The sequence below is a fragment of the Phacochoerus africanus genome, chromosome 8 (genome assembly GCF_016906955.1).
Source record: "Phacochoerus africanus isolate WHEZ1 chromosome 8, ROS_Pafr_v1, whole genome shotgun sequence".
NCBI classification, from domain to species: domain Eukaryota; kingdom Metazoa; phylum Chordata; class Mammalia; order Artiodactyla; family Suidae; genus Phacochoerus; species Phacochoerus africanus.
The window spans coordinates 136,941,903-136,964,919 of NC_062551.1; the positions used below are offsets into that span (position 1 = coordinate 136,941,903).

Sequence of the window (23,017 nt, forward strand, 5' to 3'; positions counted from 1 at the left end):
TTGGACTAATTTCACATTCCACACACAAAAATAAATCAAAATGGAATAAAGACTTAGGAGTTCTGATTGCGGCACAGCGGAAACAAATCCAACTATTATCCATGAGGATGTGGGTTCAATCTCTGGCCTTGCTCAGTGGGTTGTGGATCTGGTGTTGCCATGAGCATGAGCTGTGGTGTAGGTCACAGACACGGCTCAGATTCCACATTGCTGTGGCTGTGGCACAGGCTGGCAGCTGCAGCTCCAATTTGACCCCTAGCCTGGGAACCTCCATATGCCACAGGTGTGGCCTGAACAAGGAAAGAAAAAGAAAAAAATGGATTAAAGATTTAAATGTTACAATCTGAAACTATAATGGAACTAGAGACTCTCATACTAAGTGAAGTCAGAAAGAGAAAGACAAATACCATATGATATCACTTATAGCTAGAATCTAATATATGGCACAAATGAACCTTTCCATAGAAAAGAAAATTATGGACATGGAGAACAGACTTGTGGTTGCCAAGGGGGAGAGGGAGGGAGGGATTGGGATGGACTGGGAATTTGGGGATAACAGACGCAAACTATTGCCTTTGGAGTAGATAAGCAATGTGATCCTGCTTTAGCTCTGGGAACTGTATCTAGTCACTTATGATGGAGCATGATAATGTGAGAAAAAAGAATGTATACATGTATGGGTATGGATCACCCTGCTGTACAACAGAAAATTGACAGAACACTGTAAACCAGCTATAATGGAAAAAATAAAAATCATTATTAAGAAAAAAGAATAATTACCCCCCAAAAAAATCTGAAACTATAAAGCTTCTAGAAGAAAACACGGTAAGCTCTTTGACATCAGTCTTAGTAAATTTTTTTTTATATGTCTCCTCATGTAAGGAAAATAAAAGCAAAAATAAACAAACAGGACCATACTCAACTAAAAGGTTTTGTACAGTGAAGGAAACTATCAACAAAAGGAAAAGGTCAACTACTGAATGGGAGAAAATATTTGCAAATGATATATCTGATAAGGGGTTAATATCCAAAATATACAAAGAACTCATACAACCCAATATCAAACCCAAATAACCCATTTAAAAAGTGGGCATAGGAGTTCCCATTGTGGCACAGCAGAAACTAATACAGCTAGGAACCATGAGGTTGCAGGTTTGATCCCTGGCCTCGATCAGTGGGTTAAGGATCCATCATTGCCATGAGCTGTGGTGTAGGTCACAGACACGGCTTCAATCCCAAGTTGCTGTGGCTGTGGCAGAGGCTGGCAGCTGTAGCTCCGATTAGACCCCTAGCCTGGGAACTTCCACATGCTGCGGGTGCGGCCCTAAAAAAAAAAAAGACAAAATAATAATAATAAGAAGAAGTGGGCATAAGATCTGAGTAGACATTTTTCCAAAGAAGACATAGAGATGGCCAACAGTCACATGAAAAGATGTTCCAACATCACTAATCATCACAGGAATGCAAATCAAAACCACAATGAGACAGCACCTCACACCTGTTAGAATGGCTATTATCAAAAAGACAACAAATAAGAGTTGGCAAGGATGTGATGAAAAAGGAAGTTTGGTGCACTGTTGGTGGGAATGTAAATTGGTACAGCTGCTATGGAAAACAATACATAGATTCCTCAAAAAAATTAAAAACATAATTACCATATGATCCATCAATTCCAATCCTGGGTATTTGCCCAAAGAACAAAAAGACTAATTCAAAAAATATATGCATCCCTTTGTTCTCTGCATCATTATTTACAATAGTCAAAATATGAAAGCAACTTTACTGTTCATCAATAGATGAATGAATGAAGAAGTGGTATGTGTGTGTGTGTATATATACAGACTCTATTCTTCAAAATGGTTCTTCCAAAAATTTTCCTGATTTTCTCAGTGGCACCACCATTCTCAGGCTAGAAAAGTTCAGTTAGCACCAAGGGCTATATTTCGCTTTACCATGGCCATAGCTACTCAATTACTAACTCATCAATTCTTTCTTCAACCTCATTTCTCTCTTCTCATATACATTGCTATCTCCCTAAATAATGTAATAGTTCAAAGTAGTTCCTCTTTCCATTGCTCCACTCAAATTCACTCAAAATATCCTCTTGATCCTTTCATTGCACATTTCCATTCTCCTTTGGAAAAGTCTCCAAACTGGCCTTCAAAGACTAAATTCTGATCCCCAGTCTCTATTTCTGATCTTATCTCTTAACTAATTCCATAAGGGAATGCCCTATTCCATCCTAACAAATTTCCTTACTCATTCCAGTTTCCTCACACCTTTATACTTCAGTTTGTATCACTGCCAACAGGTGCATCTCCTTTCTAGGCTATTCCATCTATTAAAGACATTCTCATCCTCTATGCCTCCACCACCCAGTCACTCTCTGACCCCTCTCACCTGCTATTTTTTCTTCATATATCTTATATACATGTGAAACTATACACCATATGTGATTTATATATTTTATATATCAATATGGATATACTTATTTGTGTGTGTTTATGTGTCTCCACTACTACAATATAAGTTCATAAGGACAGGGATTTTGTCCTGTTCATTTTATATTCCCAGTACCTAGGTCAGTATCTATATTTACTAGGATACCAATAAATTCACTCAATGAATTACTGTACTAGCTCAAATGTTACCTCTTCTAGACAAAAATGCTATCTCCCCCTCCACTGAAACCCTTTAGCCTGCATTTTTCATGTAATTTGTTCACAACATTGTATGAAGGTATGCTAATTTCCCTGCTTTCATGTAATTCTATATTTAAATTCAAAGGAGAAAATAAAAGAAATATTATAAGATTTTGAGATTTATTTATTTCCCACATTTGGGGAAATCACAGGGGTCAGCACATCTGGAGTGCAATGGACAATCCTCGCCCTGGAAAAACCACCTTGGTGATCATGGTATCTCCCCTGCCAGGTAAGTATGAGATCTTTAATTTTTAAGGCTCCTTAAATGATAATATGTTTTGACCTTATCTGTTTCAGTAACATAAAGTCAATTTAAAATAAGCATGGGTAATTACCATCAGCAAAAAAGCACAGCATGTCCTAAAAAGTTTTATTTCTAAAAAAAAAAAAACAGAAAAAACCTGGTCAAGTAATTAAATTACCTGCTATGTCATCTACAATCTCTGTATATGTTCTTCTGGCTATGTCAAGAAATTCATTTATGTTAGACCTCACTGCATAGCACTTCTGAGTCCTCATGTTCAGGCATCCTTTCATGTATCTTGCATCATCATTAATTACTGTTTTAATCTTGTCAAGTATAATTCCAAACCTAAAAAATAACATTATAGGCAATAAGCCAAATGATTATTTTAATTTATAATTTGACTAATAGTTAATGATAGCAAATAACAAATTTTCCTGAAATCGTTGTTTAACATTACTTGGAAAATAAATAATTAAAAAATGTACTTAAAATTACAAGTCTTTTTGGTCAAGAACAAAGGTGCCCTGGAGTTCCCGTTGTGGCGCAGTGGTTAACGAATCGACTAGGAACCATGAGGTTACAGGTTTGATCCCTGCCCTTGCTCAGTGGGTTAAAGATCTGGCGTTGCTGTGGCTGGGGCGTAGGCCGGTGGCTACAGCTCCGATTAGACCCCTAACCTGGGAAACTCCATAAGCCACGGGAAGCGGCCCTAAAAAAGGCAAAAAGACAAAAATAAAAAAAAATAAAAAAAAATAAAATAAAATAAAATAAAATAAAATAAAATAAAATAAAATAAAAAGAATGAAAGTGCCCTGCTAAAAACAATGTTAAAATTAAACTGTACTTAGATCTTATTCAGTATTCATGTATACTAATTTTTGGTTACATTAGGCGCTTCATGATTTAACAAGAGAATAATATATTTTTATATGTACAAGTCCTTCCAAGGAGAATAGCTAAAAAAAAAATACTAAAATTGCATATGATTTCAATATTTAATGCTATTCTAATTGTTCATTAACACAAATACTCAATGTGCTATTACCATATTTACTGGCATTTATAAGATATAATGTATAATTAGATTTTTGATGAATAGTTTAAAGTTTCTGTTAACCAAGACTCAAGTGAACTTTTCCATAGAATTGGAATTCCCATTGTGACTCAGCAGGTTAAGGACTTGACATAGTCTCTGTGAGGATGTGCATTTGATCCCTGGCCTCACTCAGTTAACTCCTCAGGTTAAGGATCTGGCATTGCTGAAAGCTGCAGCAGAAGTCATAGATGCAGCTCGGAACCAGTGACCGAGCAGCTCCAATTTGATCCCTACCCCATAAATTTCCATACGCCACAGTTTCCATAAAAAGAAAAAAAAAGTGTTCTATAGAATGCAATTAAAGGCTTTAAAATCAGTTATAATCAGGGAGAAAGGAGCAATCTGCTATTTTATTAACAGTTGAGTAGCAAAGACCTCTTATCTTCCAAGGAACCGTAGTAAGCTCTTAATAAAGGTGTGTTGCAGTTCTTCAAAGTAATCTATTAAAGAATAAAATAAAGAGAGTTAAGGAAAATAAATTATGACATTAATCAAATAAAATCTTATTTTTCTTTTATTCATTAGCAGTAAGTTGCATCCATTAAGAAAATAATTTTTTGCTTTTTTGATAGATAAAAACTATAGTTTTAATTTGTATTTCTTTGACTAACAGTGACAGCAAATATTTTTGGTACTACTTATTAACTGCTTTGGTTTCCACTTTGTCATTTGCCATATTGCCATTGGCATTCCAGTATTTTCTTATGAAATTATATGTTTTATTGATAACAGAAATTAATACTTTCTGTCATTATATAAATTTTTCCTTTCTTTGCCTTTGACAGTTGAAATTTGTGTTTCCTTAAATCTGCCTATTTAGAGGGATGATTTATTATCCCTCTTTCATTCAAAAAAAGATGACAAAACTTTTGAAATCTTTTGCCAAATTGCTTTCATTATATATATATATATTTGGGAATGAACTCTACAAAAAAATTCTTACCCTATTTTCATCATTTTTACTTAAAACAAGTTATTTTTTGTCTTTTAATACAAATTTTTTTGATTTTTATTTTCTACAAAAATTCTATACAATCTTAACAGCTACTTTCCATTTACAGTTATTACAAAATCTTGGCTATATTCCCCCAAATCTTGGCTATATTCCTCATATTGGCTATATATCCCAAACCTATCTTACATCTAATTGTATTTCCCACTTCCCCTCTCCCCAACCACTAGTTGGGTGTCTCTGTGAGCAGAAATTTGATTTTTTTTTATTACTCAAGGAATTTATTACATTTGTAGTTGTACAGTGATCATCACAATACAATTTTATAGGATTTCCATCCCACAACCCCAGTGCATCCCCCCACCCTCCAAAACTGTCTCCTCTGGAGACCATAAGTTTTTCAAAGTCTGGGAATCAGTATCTGTTCTGCAAAGAAGTTCATTCTGTCCTTTTTACAGATTCCACATGTCAGCGAAAGCATTTGATGTTGGTGTCTCACTGTATGGCTGACTTCACTTAGCATGGTAATTTCTAGGTCCATCCATGTTGCTAAAAATGCCAGTATTTCATTCCTTTTGATGGCTGAGTAATATTTCATTATATATATGTACCACATCTTCTTGATTGACCCCTCTGTTGATGGACATTTAGGTTGTTTCCAGGTCTTGGCTATTGCAAATAGTGCTGCAATGAACATTGGAGTACATGTGTCTTTTTGAATCACGGTTTTCTCTGGATTAGATGCCCAGGAGTGGGATTGCTGGATCAAATGGTATTTCTATTTTTAGTTGTCTGAGGAATCTCTATACTGTTTTCCACAGTGGTTGCACCAATTTACAATCCCACCAACAGTGTAATAGTGTTCCTTTTTCTCCACATGCTCTCTAGCACTTATTGATTGTAGACTTTTGGATGATGGCCATTCTGGCTGGTATAAGGTGGTACCTCAGAGTGGTTTTGATTTGCCTTTCTCTGATAATGAGTGATGCTGAACACTCTTTCATGTGTTTTTTGGCCATCCGTTATGTCTTCTTTGGAGAATTGTCTGTTTATATCTTCTGCCCATTTTTTGATGGGGTTGTTGGTTTTTTTGGTATGGAGCAGTAGGAGGTGTTTATAAATTTTGGAGATTAATCCCTTGACTGTCGATTCATTTGCAAATATTTTCTCCCATTCTATGGGTCATCTTTTCATATAGTTTAGGGTTTCCTTTGCTGTGTGGAAACTTTTAAGTTTGGTTAGGTGCCATTTGTTTATTTTTGTTTTTACTGTCATTACTCTAAGAGGTGGATCTGAAAAAATGTTGCTGTCGTTTATGTCAGAGAGTATTTGGCCTATGTTTTCCTCTAAGAGTTTTATAGTATCTGGTCTTATATCTAGGTCTTTAATCCATTTCGAGTTTATTTTTGTGTATGGTGTGAGGGAGTATTCTAATTTCATTCTTTAACATGTGGCTGTCCAGTTTTCCCAGCACCATTTACTGAACAGGCTGTCTTTTCTTAATTCAAATTTTTTAAACGTTTGCAGCATACAATATTTATTTTTTATTTTTTTACATGTATACATATTTTTTCTCACATGACCATGCTCCAACACAAGTGACTAGATATAGTTCCCAGTGCTATAAAGCAGGACCCATTGCGTATCCACTCCAAAAGCAGTAGTTTGTACCTATTAACCCCAAATTCCCAGTCCATCCCACTCCCTCTCCCTCCGCTTTGGCAACCACAAGTCTGTTCTCCCTGTCTGTGATTTTCTTTTCTGTGGAAAGGCTTGTACCATATATTAGTTTCCAGATATAAGCGATATTATGTGGTATTTGTCTTTCCCTTTCTGACTTACTTTACTCAGTATGAGAGTCTCTAGTTCCAACTACGTTGCTGCAAATGTCATTAATTTGCTTTTTTATGGCTGAGTAGTATTCCATTGTGTACATATACCACTTCTTCTTAATTCATGCAAGGAAATTAAAGATGCAAAGAAATGTTCTTGCCTCTTTTGTCAAAGATTAATTGACCATAGGTGTCTGGGTTTACTTCTGGGTTTTCTATTCTGTTCCATTGGTCAGTATGTCTGTTTTGGTACCAGTACCACATTGTCTTGATGACTATGGCTTTGTAATATTTTCTGAAGTCTGGGAGAGTTATGCCTCCTGCTTGGTTTTTGTTCCTCAGGATTGCTTTGGCAATTCTGGGTCTTTTGTGGTTCCATATACATTTTTGGATTGTTTGTTCTAGTTCTGTGAAAAATGTCACGGGTAATTTGATAGGGATTGCATTGAATCTGTAGATTGCTTTGGATGGTATGTTCATTTTTACAATATTAATTTTTCCAACAAAGGAGCACGGAATATCTTTCCATTTCTTTGCATCTTTAATTTCCTTGATTAATGTTTTATAGTTCTCAGCATGCAAGTCTTTCACCTCCTTGGTCAGGTTTATTCCCAGGTATTTATTTTTGTATTCCTTTTCTAATATTTCATTGGTAATATACAGAAATAGGACTGATTTCTGAATGTTAATCTTATATCCTGCTACTTTTCTTAATTTGTTGATCAGTTCAAGTAGTTTCTGGGTTGAGTCCTTATGGTTTTCTATATATAGTATCATGTCATCTGCATACAATGACAATTTTACCTCTTGTCTTCCTATTTGGATGCCTTTTATTTCTTTTGTCTGATTGCTGTGGCTAGGATGTCCAAAACTATGTTGAATAACAGTGGTGAGAGTGGGCATCCTTGTCTTGTTCCAGAGTTTAGTGGGAAGGGTTTCAGCTTTTCTCCATTGGGTATTATATTTGTTGTGAGTTTGTCATAAATGGCTTTTAGTATGTTAAGGTATGTTCCCTCCATACCCACTTTGGTTAAGAGTTTTTATATCAATGGATGTTGGACTTTGTCAAAATGCTTTTTCTGCATCTAATGATATGATCATGTGGTTTTTTACTTTTCCTTTGTTAATGTGGTATATGATGTTGATTGATTTATATGGTGAATCATCCTTGAGAGCCTAGGATGAATCCCACTTGGTGGTGGTGTATGATCTTTTTTATATGTGTTAGATGAATCCCACTTGGTGGTGGTGTATGATCTTTTTATATGTTGTTGGATGAATTCCACTTGGTGGTGGTGTATGATCTTTTTCATATGTTGTTGGATTCAGTTGGCTAAAATTTGGTTGAGAATTTTTGTGTCTATATTCATCAGATATTGGCTGATAGTTTTCTTTTTTGGTGATATTTTTGTCAGGTGTGGGAATTAGGGTGATGGTGGCATCACAGAATGTCTTTGGGAGTGTTCCTTCTTCAACCTTTTGAAAAAGTTTAAGGGGGATGGGTATAAGTTCCTCTTTGTATGTTTGGTAGAATTCACCTGTGAAACTATCTGGTCCTGGACTTTTACTTGTAGGGAGTGTTTTTATGACATATTCAATTTCATCTCTAGTGCTCAAGCTATTCAGTTGATCTATTTCTTCTTGATTCAGTTTTGGCAGGCTATAAGTCTCTAGAAAGTCGTCCTTTTCTTCGAGGTTGTCAAATTGGTTGGCATACAATTGTTCATAGTATTCTGTCATGGTTTTTTGTATTTCCGTAGTATCCGTTGTGACTTCTCCTTTTTCATTTCTTATTTTGTTTATTTGGGTTTTTTCTCTCCTCTCCTTGGTGAGTCTAGGCAAAGGTTTGTCAATTTTGTTTACCTTTTCAAAGAACAAGTTTTTGGTTTTATTGATTTCTTCTATTGTTTTTTTAATCTTTATTTTATTGATTACCTCTTTGATCTTTATGATTTCCTTCCTTCTGCTGACTTTAGGTTTTGTTTGTTCTGCTTTTTCTAATTCACTTAGGTGATGGGTTAAGTTGTGAATTTGAGATTTTTCTTCTTTTTTGAGGAAGGCCTATACTGCTATGAACTTCCCTCTGAGCACTGCTTTTGCAGCATCCCACAGCTTTTGAGTGGTTGTGTCTTCCTCATCATTTGTCTCAAGGTAATTTTTTAATTTCCTTCTTGATTTCCTCATTGACCCATTGGTTTTTTTTTAGTAGCATTTTGTTTAGTCTCCATGAAGTTAGTTTTTTTCTCATTTCTTTTCCTGTGGTTGATTTCTAGTTTCACGCCATTGTGGTCAGAGAAGATACTTGAGATAATTTCTATACTCTTAAATTTGTTGAGATTAGCTTTGTGCCCCAGTATGTGATAGATCCTTGAGAATGTTCCATGTGCACTTGAGAAGTATGTATATTCTGATTTTTTTGAATGTAGTGTCCTGAAAATGTTGATTAAGTCTACCTTTTCTATTGCGTCATTTAGGATCTCTGTTGCCTTATTGATTTTCTGTCTGGAGGATCTGTTCATTGATGTGAGTGGGGTGTTAAAGTCTCCTACTATGATTGTATTCCCATCAATTTCTCATTTTCTGTCTGTTAGTATTTGCTGTAGTTTTATATATTGACGACTGTAACATCCTCTTCTTGAATGGGTCCTTTAATCATTAAATAGTGTCCTTCTTTGTCTTTCTTTATGGACTTCATTTTAAAGTCTATTTTGTCTGATATGAGTATTGCAACTCCTGCTTTCCTGTTTTGTCTATTGGCATGAAATATCTTTTCCCATGCCCTCACTTTTGATCTATATGTGTCCTTTGCCCTAAGATGGGTCTCTTATATACAACAGATTGATGGTTTTTGCTTTTTTATCCAATCTGCCACTCTGTCTCTTTTGATTGAGGCATCAAATTCAGTCCATTGACATTTAAGGTGATTATTGATAGATATGTATTTATTGCCATTTTAAACCTTGTTTTCCAGTTGATTCTTTGTTTCTCTTTTCTTCTTTTCTTTTTTGGGTTGGATGATTTCCATTTATTTTTTGCTTGAGTACTTTTCTTCTTAGATTTTGTGAATGTCATGTTTGGTTTTGATTTGTGGTTGCCCTAATTTTTAAGTATGTTAACCCCTTCCTGTATCTGCTTGCTTTAGCCTGATCATCATATAGGCTCAAATACATTATTTTAAAAAAAAGTCTAGATTTTCCTACTTTCCTTCTCCACATTCTATGATTTTCAAGTCCTTTTTAACATCTTCACGTTTGTCCTTTTGCTGTTCCTTGTGTTCATCATTGCTTTTACAGTAGTAGTTTTTTCCCCCCACTTTTAAATCTGCATGCTGGATTATTTCAGTGATTGCTTTCCAATTGTGGGTTCCTCCATCTTATTTCTTCTCACTTCTTTTTTTATTTAAAGAAGCCCTTTCAGTATTTCTTTTAGAATGGGTTTAGTATTGCTGTACTCTTTCAGCTTTTGTTCGTTGGGGAAATTCTCTATTTCCCCTTCTATTTTAAATCATATTCTTGCTGGATAGAGGATTCTAGGCTGCAAAGTTTTTCCTCTCAGACCTTTGAATGTATCTTCTCACTCTCTTCTGGCCTGTAGTGTTTCTGTAGAGAAATCAGCTGATAGCCTTATTGGGGGGGGGGTTCCCTTATAATTAACACTTTGTTTTTCTCTTGCTGCCTTTACAATCCTCTCTTTAACTTTTGCCATCTTTATCATACTATGTCTTGGTGTGGGTCTGTTTGGGTTCAATTTGTTTGGGGCCCTCTGTGCTTCCTGTATCTTGATAGATATCAGTTTCCTTTGATTTGGAGTGTTCAGACATAATTTCTTCAAATATATTTTCAACCCCCTTTTCTTTTTCTTCTCCTTCTGGAATTCCTATCATGCATAGATTGGCCCACTTTATATTATCCCATAGTCTCTTATAATGCTCTCATGTTTTTCCATTTGGTTTTCTGCCTGCTGTCCTGATTGGGCGATTTCCATTATTCTGCCTTCCACATCACTAATTCATTCCTCTGCATCATTCATTCTGCCCTATAGTGCCTTTAGCTCAGTTTGGGTCTCTGCAAATGAATTTTCCAATTTTTCTTGGCTCCTCCTTATACTTTCTAGTTCCTTTCTAAAGGAATCTGCGTTACTGTTCATACCCTCTCTTGATTCCTTCAGTATTTTCACTATCTCCCTTTTGAACTCAATGTCTGTCACATTGCAGGGGTCTGTGTCACTGTTTACTGCTTTAAGTGAATTCTCCTGTTGCTTTAACTGGGAATGGTTTCTGTGCTTCTTCATCTTGCTTGGGTTTTTCTTTTTCTGTGGGTTTGGGGAAGCCAAACTGTAGTCTCAAAGGGCTACATCTATGCAAAAGTACCCTTTGTATTTTGGTGGGAGTTACTATTTGTTTTTGGTGTGGGAATTTGAACATTTGCCATCTCTTTCTTTGGTGTGAGAAGGTTATTATCCCCAGGATGCTCAGTGTGTTTTCAGGGTAGGGCCAGCAGTCAGTGCCTGGTTGCTGAGCTCTTAACAGCAGCAAGGACCTTCAGGAAGATGGCACAGGCTATTTCTAGTTGCAGGGCCCTGGGAAGTGGTAATGAGCCTTAGGCAGATCTACAAGGTGCCCATAGCACTTGGCAGTGGCAGTAGCAAGGTGAGTTCCCAGAGAAGTGAGAGCAACAACAGGTAGTGTTTGATTGCAGTGCCCTCCTCTGAGGTAACTGGAGCCACAAGTGGTGCCTGTTCAGGGACCCCTAGTGGTAACAGGCCATGCCTGCCTCTGGAGTCAGTGATAACTGTGATGGTTTGCCCCTGCCACCTGCAGCTGACACAAGAAGCACCTCATCCCATCTAGCCTCAACAGGAGGTGCTGTACCAGCTGCTCCTAGTTGTAGGTTTCTGGGAAGGGACAGTGATCAAGCACCTGAGCACTGGCCAGAGCATTTGGCAGTGGCAGCAGCAGGGTGGGTATGACCGCAGGGGTGTGAGAGCAACAACAGGTGGTATTCTATTGCAATGTACTCCTCTCTGGTGTCCTCTGAGGTGGTTGGGGCTGCAAGTGGTTCTTGTTCAGAGACCCCTCATGGTGGTATGCCACATCCACCTTTGGAATAAGAGATAACTGTGGTGGTTTGCCCCCACTACCTGCAAACCACGCAAGAAGCACCCTGTCTCACTTAGCCCACACAGGAAGTACTGCAAAAGCTGCTCCTAGTTGCATGTTCCTGGGAAGTGACAGTAGTCAAGCGTTTGGGAACTGCCCGGAGCATTTGGCAGTGGCAGCAGCAGGGCAGGTATGTTCGCAGGGGTGTGAGAGCAACAACAGGTGGTGTTCCGTCGCAATGCCCTCCTCTGTGGTGCCCTCTGAGGTGATCGAGGTCACAAGTGATGCCTATTCAGTGACCCCCTATGGTAGCAGGCCATGCCCATGTCTGGAATCAGAGATAACTTTGGTGGTTTGCCCCTGTCACCTGTAGACCATGCAAGAAGCACCCCATCTCACTTAGCTCATGCAGGAGATGCTGCACCATCTTCTCCTAGTTGAAGGGTATTGGGACAGGACAGTGATCAAGTGTCTGAGAGCTGCTCAAAGTGTTTGGCAGTGGCAGCAGCAGGACGGGTGTGTTTCCAAGGGAGTGAGAGCAACAACGTGTGGTGCTTGGTTGCAGTGCTTTTTTTTTTTTTTTTTTGCTGACCCCTGAGGTGACTGGGGTTAGGTGGCTTCCCAGGGTGTGGGTTCTTTTTCTCCTTCACAGCTCCCTCTCAGTAATGCTAGACCCATCCTGATTCCTTTTCTCTCTCTCTTTTTTTCTTTTGTTCTACCCAGTTACATCAAGAGTTTCTTGCCCTTTCTGGAGGTTAAAGTTCTTCTGCCACCGTTCAGTAGATGTTCTGTGCAAGTCATTTTATGTGTAGATATGTTTTTCAGATGTGTTTGTTGGAGAAGGTGAGTACAACATCTTAATCCTCTGCCATCTTGATCCTTCCCCACTTTTTTTATTCAGCATACAGTATTTAAAAATGGATGAGAAGATCACCATTTGGAATCATCAGAGTTACTGCAGGTAAGAATCATTAATAAATACAGAAATTAATGTGTGAAAGTGTGATGGGGAAGAGTATAGTTATGCAGTCTCAAAGTATCTCTTCACAGATAACTTATACTTTATAGTGAAGTAACTGATCAAAGTCAGCATCACCGAGAAGGGAAAAAGGACTTCATGTGCCTCTTGAAGTGATATACTGAGAAAGATACAACATTGCTCAGAGTATTACTGCCAAAGATATATAAGCTGAAATTAATCATGAGGAAATAATCACACAAATTGGGGAATATCCTATTAAACAACTGACCCTTACTCTTTAAGATGTCAATATCACAAAAGACAAAGAAAGGCTGAGAACTTTTCAGTTTAAAAAGTATAAATAAACAAGACATTAAATATAATGTATGGTCCTTGTATCAGAAAAAAATTCCAAAAAGAACATTATTGGGACAACTGGAAAAACATAAATATGGGCTATATATAATACACAGTTGAACCTTCAACAATGTGGATTTGAACTGTGTGGGCCCACTTACAGCTGGATTTTTTTCAACAGTAAATACCACAGCACTACACAATCTGCAACTGGTTGGAGCTGCAGATGCAGAACAGCAGATATGGAGGAACTGCAGACACGGAGGAATTCTTGCAACTTACTCTAAGTATGAAATTTTTTCAAAATAAAAAGTTAGGAGTTCCCGTCGTGGCGCAGTGGTTAACGAATCCGACTAGGAACCATGAGGTTGCGGGTTCGGTCCCTGCTCTTGCTTAGTGGGTTAACGATCCGGCGTTGCCGTGAGCTGTGGTGTAGGTTGCAGACGAGGCTCGGATCCTACGTTGCTGTGGCTCTGGCGTAGGCCGGTGGCTACAGCTCCAATTAGACCCCTAGCCTGGGAACCTCCATATGCGCGGGAGTGGCCCAAGAAATAGCAAAAAGACAAAAAAAAAAAAAGTTAAAAAATTGAAGCTAGGCATGTTTTATACAATATCACACATATAAATTACCTTTAAAGGATCCACAAGTTCCAAGGTATGTTTTAGGTATATTAAATTGGTTATCTTTGATTCAGCTGCATTAACCTATTAAGATAAAAATCCAAAAATGGACATCATAAATATTTAATATTTGAATGGATTTTCCTGTTGAACATTCTACAGTTACCATATTCCATACATTTTTATTTATCAACCTAGGCAGAATGATAGCTAGACAATGGTTACAAATTACTGACCCATCATGATAAGCCTAATGCACTAGTCTCCTGTAAGTCTGAGAGTGAGAAGAGTCCATCTTCTTGTATCCAACTTTCATTTATTTCTATTTCAGTGCTTTGGGTCCAGCTTAACCCATAGTAGCAGTAGCAGATATGATTCAATACTGACTAGCACTATGAGACTAAGTTTAAGTTTAAAAGGCAGAAAAGGTATTCGTGAATGAATGGTATTTTAAAAATTGAATCCAAACTTACCAGACAGTTATAGAACAACATGAATTTCCCTCATTGTTCCAGTTTATGCAAGTAAAACAATTTTCATAAATCCAGTGGTCAAAACTAACTATAGCCTTTCAAAAGAAAAGAAGATCAACATTCTAAACTTCAGAAATAAACTTTTGGGCTTTTTTGGGGGGGGGGGCTGGGTGGTTTTTTTTGTTTTGTTTTGTTTTTTGCTTTTTAGGGCCACACCTGCAGCCCATGGAAGTTCCTAGGCTAGAGGTTGAATTGGAGCTATAGCTGCCGGCCTACACCACAGTCACAGCAATGCCAGATCCAAGCCACATCTGCAACCTACACTACAGCTCATGTCAACGCCAGATCCTTAACCCACTGAGCGATCCCGGGGATTGATCCCACATCCTCATGGGTACTAGTCAGGCTCGTTACCACTGAGGCACAATGGGAACTTCCAAATAAACTTTTTATAAATCAAACTGTACCATCCCCAGGGCCAAACACTGGTACTAAACCTGGGGAAATAAGTAATGTTTGTGAATGGACTAATTCACCAATACTGACAAGGAGTTTTAGGATATTACACTTATAATATAGGTGCTTGATAAAGAGCTGTTTCTTTTTGAAGCCTCTTGACCGATAGCCCCATTGCACAATACCTGGACTGTTCTGTGACTATATGGATCAAATTAGAAGAAATACTAAAGTGAATGCTGTAGGCCACAAAACAAGTTACCTCATGCTGTCTTATGATGAATCTCTGAAACCAACTGAAAGACTAAAAATAAATAAATTTCACCATACACAAGACAGCTACCATTACTATTACCAAAGGAGAACATCTTCCAAGAATACCTAAGATGCCCTTGAACAAGAACAACATGGAAGGACTCATTCTAATAAGTATCAACTTATAATAAAGTTTAGGCTAATTAAGAAATTGTGGTATCAGCCAAGAGACCAATGGAAGAGAAAAGAATCTAGAAAGAGACTTAGTCATTTATGGGCACTTGATTTATGACAATGGTTGACTATGGAGCAGCAGGGAAAGGAAAGTCTTTCTTATAAATGGTGCCAGGTGCCAATATGATTAGGAATCCATACGAAAAGAAATGAAATGTGGTCCCTTTCTCACATCACATACAAATATCAATTCTAGGTGGGTTATATGTATAAATATAAAAATTAAAATAATAAAACATCTAGAATACAGCAAAGAAGACTATCTTCATTACCTTGGGCATTCTAACCAAACTTTTCTAAGTTTTATAATTGACGATTTCGCATATATTAATCACAGGCCCAAACTAACAGCCAAAGTTGATTTACATCTCCCCCATGGGCTAGCTTTTGTAAGTACACAAAAATCGTATCACAAACACACCAATCAAAAAGCCCACCATTTGTGTTTTGCTCCCTATCAAATAGGGGATATTCCCACTTAACAATTTCCTACTATGTAATAAAGGTTTTTGTGATATTTTCCCCTCACTTTTCCACCTCCTGAGCAACCATGTTTCTTCCCTATGTGACCCTACGTGGCATACTTCTTTCTCTCAGGACACAGCAGTAACAACACTGGATCCTTAACCCACTGGGCCATCAGGGAACTCCCTAAACTACATTTAAATTAAGAACTTCTAATAAGTCAGACAGAGAAAGACAAATACCAGATTATCTTATTTATACATGGAATCTAAAAAAAACCAAAAAATCAAGCACATAAATACAGAATAGATTGGTGGTTACCAGAGAAAGGGTGTGGTGGGGGTGGGCAAAATGGGAAAAGAAGGTCAAAAGGTACCAACTTCCAGTTGTAAAATAAATAGGCCATGGGGATGTCATGTACAGCATGGCACTGTATTACGTATCTGAAAGTTGGTAAGAGACTAGATCTTAAAAGACATCACAAGAAAAAAAATTATAATTATGTATAGGAATTGATGTTAAATAGACTTAATATGGTGATCTTTTCATAACATATACAAATACAGGATCATAAAATAAAAGAATTTCTATTCATCAAAAGACACCACTGACCCAGGAAATGTTCTCCAAAAACCAATTTTGAAAAACTAGAATTTTAGGGCAAATAATCTATTTGAAAATCAATTCCAGGAAGTATAGGCAAGAGAGTGAGCAAGTAAGAAAGGGAAAGGAAGAACAGTAATACAGAATGCAATGATGATCAGGTTACCAGTGCAGTAGAATTGTTGCTCAATTCTACTGGCAGCCTCTCAGAGATGGTGAGAGGAAGCTTCATTCAGAAGCTATCTCCAGAGGTAAGGAAAATGAGATATTTGCTCACCAACTCGTGTTCAGTATTGGTCAAGATCTTTTTCTGGGGAAACAACTCCTTGATTATTCTCCAGTCTTTCCTGCACCCAGAGAAAGTTCTCAGACAGAGAGTTCTGGCTGCTTGCTCTGAGAAGCCTTCCTTGGACAAAAGTGAACACTAAGGAGATGTGGGTGGCACATCAACAAAATCTAGTCCACAATAGAGTAAAAAAAGAGCCAACTACAGCGTGGGAAAAGATATTTGCAACACAGAGAACCAACAAAGGACTTATTTTAAAAGAAGCTCTATAAATCAAGAGAAAAATGGGCAAGACTTTCACAAAAGAAAATACTCAAATGGTCAATACACATAGGAAGGGGTGTTCAATCTCATTAACAGGAAAATGCAAATCAAAACCACAATGAAATACTACTATCTACCAACCACTATGGCTAAAATTTTTAAATTGACAATATTAGGTTTGGGAGAAGAGCAATGGAACTCCTCATATACTCCAGATAGTGTGTAAATTGATACAATCATTTTGAAAAATGTTTTGGCAAACATTTTGCCATTATCTGCTAAAGCTGAAGATAAGCATACCTCATAACTCAGAAATTTCATCCCCATGCACCCAATAAAAATATGTCCATAATTATATTGAGACAGATATAAAATTAATAAGCAGTATTATTTCTAATTGCTAAAAATGTCAACAACTCCAAAGTCCAACAACAGTGAAATGAATAATAGAATATTCATACAGTAAATTATGTAACAATGGAAATAAATGAGCTATAGTTAGATGCAATGTGATAAAATCTTATAAACAAAATGTTGGCTAGAAGAATCCAGGTATAAGAAATAGACACTGGGAGTTCCAGTTGTGGCGCAGTGGTTAACGAATCCAACTAGGAACCATGAGGTTGTGGGTTCAGTCCTTGGCCTTGCTCAATGGGTTAAGGATCCAGCGTTGCCGTGAGCTGTGGTGTGGGTCACAGACGTGGCTCAGATCCCGCATTGCTGTGGCTCTGGCTTAGGCTGGTGGTTACAGCTCCGATTAGACCCCTAGTCTGGGAACCTCCATGTGCCGCGGGAGCGGCCCTAGAAAAGTCAAAAAGACAAAAAAAAAAAAGAAAACAAAAGAAATAGACACTGGAGTCCCCACTATGGTACAATGGAATTGGCAGTGTCTCTGGAGCACCAGGACAAAAGTTTAATCATCAGCTTGGCACAGTGGGTTAAAGGACCCAGTATTGCCATGGCTACAGAACAGGTTGAACCTGCAACTCAAATCTGATCCTTGAATCCATATGCCACAGGGCAGCCAAAAAAGAATAAAAATAAAATAAATAAATAAATTGTATTTATATGTACATATAAATTATACACATACACGCGCGCGCGCGCACACACACACACACACACTCACACACACACTGACTAATCTTTATATGTGAAGTTTTAAAAGGAACTGGTAAAACTAAACTATAAAGAAAGACAAGAAAGTGATTAATAAAAAGTGATCTCTTTTTGAAGGGAGGTAGAGAGTAATGAACAAGAAGAAGCAGAGGAGTTCCCATTGTAACTCAGCAGATAAGAACTTGACTAGTATACAAGAGAATGTGGGTTTGATCCCTGGCCTCACTCAGTGGGGTATCCAGTGTTGCCACAAGCTGTGGCATAGGTCATGGATGCAGCTGTGGCAATTCACAATTCAATCCCTAGCCCCGAGAACTTGCATATGCTGTGGGTGTGGCCCTAAAAAGACAAAAAAAAAAAAAAAAAAGGAGCAGAAGGGACATTTTTGAAGTACCAGCAATACCTGTTTCTTTACTTGAATTGTCGTCATGTGGATGGTCCCCTTGGTAATGCCTGAAGACATTTTTAGCTGTGTTAACTGGGGGTAACAAATTCCACTGGTATCTAGTGGGTAGAAGTTATGGATGCTACTAAACATTTTAGAATACACAGAACAATAAAAGAATCATCCAGTCCAACATGTCAACGGTGCCAAGGTTGAGAAATCCTGCTGCAGAGGAGTTGCCTTACTATAATTACACAGGTACTCTCTTAAGCTCTTATATCATTAGTGATCTTCCTGCTGCTTCTTCTCTCTCACCAATCTCGCCCTATCTTTCTGGCTTTGAAAAAGTAAGCTTCTATGAATCCTATAGTTGCAAGGTACTAAATGTTGCCCAACCACAGGAGGAGGGAGGCAGATCTTTCCTTGGGTGAGTATTCCAAATGAGTATAACCTTGAGTGACACCTTTACTGCAACTTGTAAGACCCTAATCAGAAGACCAAGCTAAGATATGCATAGACTCCTGATCCACAGAATCTGTGAGATAATAAATATTTATAGTTTTTAGGAGTTTCCTGGTGGCCTAACCATGAAGGATCCAGTTGCTGCTGTGGCATGGGTGAGATCTCTGGCCCAGGAACTTCCACATGCTTCAGGAGCCGGGGCGGGGGGCGGGGGGGGGGGGGGGGGGGGGGGGGGGGAGGGGGGGCGGGGAGTGGAGAAGTGGAAGATAATTCTCCTGGTCTTTCAAATTTTTGCATCTCTTGTGAGCAAAGGCAATTTGCCTTTGTTCTAGACAGTCTTTTCAAGGATGTATGTATACTGACTAGCCTTGAATGATACAGTGCCTCCTTCTAGAGCAAAGGGAAGGCTTGCTTACAGTTTGGGAAGATAAACATCATATCTCCCTGAAGGACAGCAGGCAAACATGCTTACTGCCCATTATAAAAGATTCAGGTTCCCTAAGCTCAGCAATTCTCTTCTGCAAGACAAAGAATAGATATGTGTACATGTATAACAATCACTTTGTTGTACAGCAGAAATTATTACAACATTGTAAAACTTCAATAAAACTTCAAAAATCAAAAAACAAAAAAAACACTGCATGTGCAGGTTGTCACCTAGCCCTCTTCACACCAAGAAAATGCCAATACTCTATTACTGTGAGTATAAAGTCCTTTCTCTCTGATCTAGGGGTCTGTGTCTTCTGTCAGCATTTATGAAACTATGGCAGGCTAACTTGTTAGCTTGCAAGTAGAGTCGAATATCAGATCCCTTACAGTTCTTGATAATGCTTTGATGCAATGGCTTTCTTCTTTTTTACCAAAATCTCACAATGAATGATAAATTCCTTTGAATTAGAGACTTAATTCCTACCAAATCCCTAGCACTCATCACAGGGCTTAGTAAAGTAACTTACTGAATTAATTAAAGAAGGAGCCATGTACTAGATATCTATATGGAAGTCTGAAATCAATGGAAAAAATCAAGTTTTTCAAAACAAAGCAAAGAAATAGATAAAAGCCTGAAAAAATTATTTAACATCAGAGTTTCCAAATGTGGGAGGAAGTATTTTGGATGTGTATAATGGAAAACACAAATATTCTCTCTTTTTTTCTTTCTTTTTTTTTTTTTTTTTGGCTGCGCCTGAGGCATGTGGAAGTTCCCAGATCGGGGATCAAACCCACAACACAGCTGTGGCCTGTGCCCACAGCTGCAGCAAGGCCAGATCCTTAACCTACTGTGCCACTAGGGAACTTGCTACACAAACATTCTTAATGCAATAATTAAAAAGGGAGTTCCCATTGTGGCACGTGGTTAACGAATCCGACTAGGAACCATGAGGTCGCAGGTTCAATCCCTGGCCTCGCTCAGTGGGTTAAGGATCTGGTGTTGCCATGAGCTGTGGTGTAGGTCACAGACACGGCTTGGATCCCACATTGCTATGGCTCTGGTATAGGCTGGTGGCTACAGCTCCAATTCGACCCCTAGCCTGGGAACCTCCATATGCTGTGGGAGCGGCCCTAAAAAGAAAAGGAAAAAAAAATATATATATATATATAAAACCAGAAATGGTCTAATGTGAAAACATGTACAGCTGACCCTTGAACAACACAAGTTTGAATTACATGTATCCACTTAAGTATTTTTTTCAATAAATAATACATGTACTGTAGATGTATTTTCTCTTTATCTTCCTTATAATTTTCTTAATAACATTTTCTTTTCTCTAGCTTACTATATTGTAAGAATACAGTATATAATATACATAACATACAAAATATGAGTTAATCAGCTGTTTATGTTATCAGTAAGGATTCTAGTCAAGAGTAGGCAATCAATAGTTAAGTTTTGGGGAAGTCAAAAATTATGTGAGGATTTTCAATTGTTCAGAGAGTCAGCACCCCTAGACCCTATGGTGTTCAAGGACCAACTGTATATTACTAATTTTTATTGCTAGTAACACCGAAATATTAATATGCATGACTGTGTAATACTATATATTACACAAGTTGACAACAAAGAGACTGTTCTCAGGTATAATCTGATAATTAATCCTTTACTGTAGTAAAATTGAAACAAATCCTTTGCTTATACACTGCTAAGAGCTGAATTGGTAAAAAAAAGGTATGTTAAAATTTAAACACTCAGTACCTCAAAATGTGATCTTATTTGGAAATAAGGTCATTGCAGAGGTAATTAGTTAAGATGACATCATACTCCAGTAGGGTGGACTCCTAATTCAATATGACTGGTTTCTTATAAAAGAAAGCCAAGTGAAGACAAAGACACAGGGAGACCACCATGTGACAAGAAAGGGAGAAATTAAAGTTATGTAGCAGCCAGTCAAGAAACACTAAAGACTGTCAACAAATCACCAAAAACTAGGAATAAGCAACAAAGGATTCCCCTACGGTATCCAGAAAAAACACAGTCCTCCCAATATCTTGATTTTAGATTTCTAGCCTCCAGAACTGAGACAATAAATTTATCCTGTTTGAAGCCACACAATGTGTGGTATTTTGTTTCAGTAGACCTAGGAAACTAATACACATGGTAATTATTAGTACAGAGTAGCCATTTCCTATTCCTATGCTGCATTGCATTTTTCTGTGTTAAAACGTCATTCATAATACAGCTGTCCCTTAAGTCATTTATTTTTTATTTGAAAATATCATTCAAAGCAGAATATCCTAAGGGTAGTGCCCTGCATTTATATTCATAACTGATTATTCATTTCTAAGACTCTGAAAGTCCTAAAACATTTAATGGCTCCAAAAACACGGCTAAACAAGTACAGAGTTTTTAAAAAGTTAATGATACACATCAGCAAGAACATTCCAAAAGTAAAGTGGAGAAATCTCTGCATATACTCAAAAATAATTTTTACTTTAATATAAACACTATGATTTAATATTCGTTGTCAAGGTCCAAACAGGAAGAAGATAGCATCTCTGGTGCAGGGGAAGCAAAACTAGAATAGGGTGAGGATGGAGAGGTGGCATAGCACGAGAGGACAAAGAGGGCACTATACTGGAGGTCTGCCTAGTACAAAGTACATGATGAGCCTGAACAAGGTCAAGAGGGTATCTGGGCAAGGGGAGAGGTGACAGTCTGGCCTGGACCCCAAATAGGCTGAGGTAAGTCTCTGTATAGAAGGTCATCTTTAACGCAGAGTATCTGAGTCTGAGGTAAGGAGGATTTCTGGATAAGAGGATGATTTAGCAGGGAGTAACCAGAGCATAAGCAGAGTTGGGATGGCATCTGCATGGGGGAGGGATGGCAGTGATCAGACACTGGTGACATAGAGGAGAGGATGCATTAAATATGTTACTATATTAGGATAATGGGAGCTAGGTTTTTTATCGTCAGAGAAAGGAGTTACTAACATGGAAAGGGAGAAAACCAGTATGAACTCTGAGATGTTGGACTGAATTGGAGCTACTGATGTGAACTCATGGTTTTCAAGTGTTTAGATGTATAGAAATAAACATAGGGGTAAATGTGTACATATCTTTACATTCATTCATTGCACTTATTCCCTAACCATGAGAAGACTTGGAAACAGTGATAGCCCAAGCAAAGAATACATCTAGTATCCAAACCTTGATTTTTAAATACTGTACCCCATTAAAATAAACCAAGGATCCTGGAAGAAATGGCTGATTCAAAGGCAGGAGCAGGAAAAGTACAAGAAAAGCCTGGTTCATTTTCCTGAGCAAGAAAGCAATAAAGTGTTCAAAGAATGATGGGTACATTTTCAAGGGATATTGAGAACAATTAAAAGAGGCTTGCATTAGCCAAATCTGAGACAATTTGAGAATCAAAATAAATGTTGATAGTAGGAGGAAATAACAATAAAATAACCCATAAATCCAAAGAGATTAAACAACTTGAAATTTTGGTAAGAAACAGACTATTTACAATGGTCTCAGAGTAACTCCCCAGAGAAAACTTAAAAATTACACAGGGAAAAAAGCAATTTTACAGTGGAAAAGCCTGGTGGATACCATACCAATCAAGTGCACAATATTAACATCATCATAATGGAACAAACTGAAATTGTAAACCATCTGATAAAATGTAATAAGAACACAGCCTCATTTCTG

General features: G+C 37.7%; 1 protein-coding gene and 1 pseudogene across 1 annotated transcript in view; both read right to left on the minus strand.

The window, feature by feature from the left end:
• The window catches only part of MSH4 (mutS homolog 4), a 112,456-nt gene that overhangs the window by 39,342 nt on the left and 50,097 nt on the right, over positions 1 to 23,017 (minus strand). The window contains exons 9-11 of the mRNA XM_047788619.1: positions 13,879 to 13,953; positions 4,424 to 4,488; positions 3,128 to 3,297 (exon numbers count right to left, since the gene is read on the minus strand). Coding sequence (XP_047644575.1) covers positions 3,128 to 3,297; positions 4,424 to 4,488; positions 13,879 to 13,953 — 310 coding nt within the window. The remainder of the gene's footprint in view (positions 1 to 3,127; positions 3,298 to 4,423; positions 4,489 to 13,878; positions 13,954 to 23,017) is intronic.
• Positions 2,808 to 2,942, minus strand: LOC125134816 (uncharacterized; annotated as a pseudogene).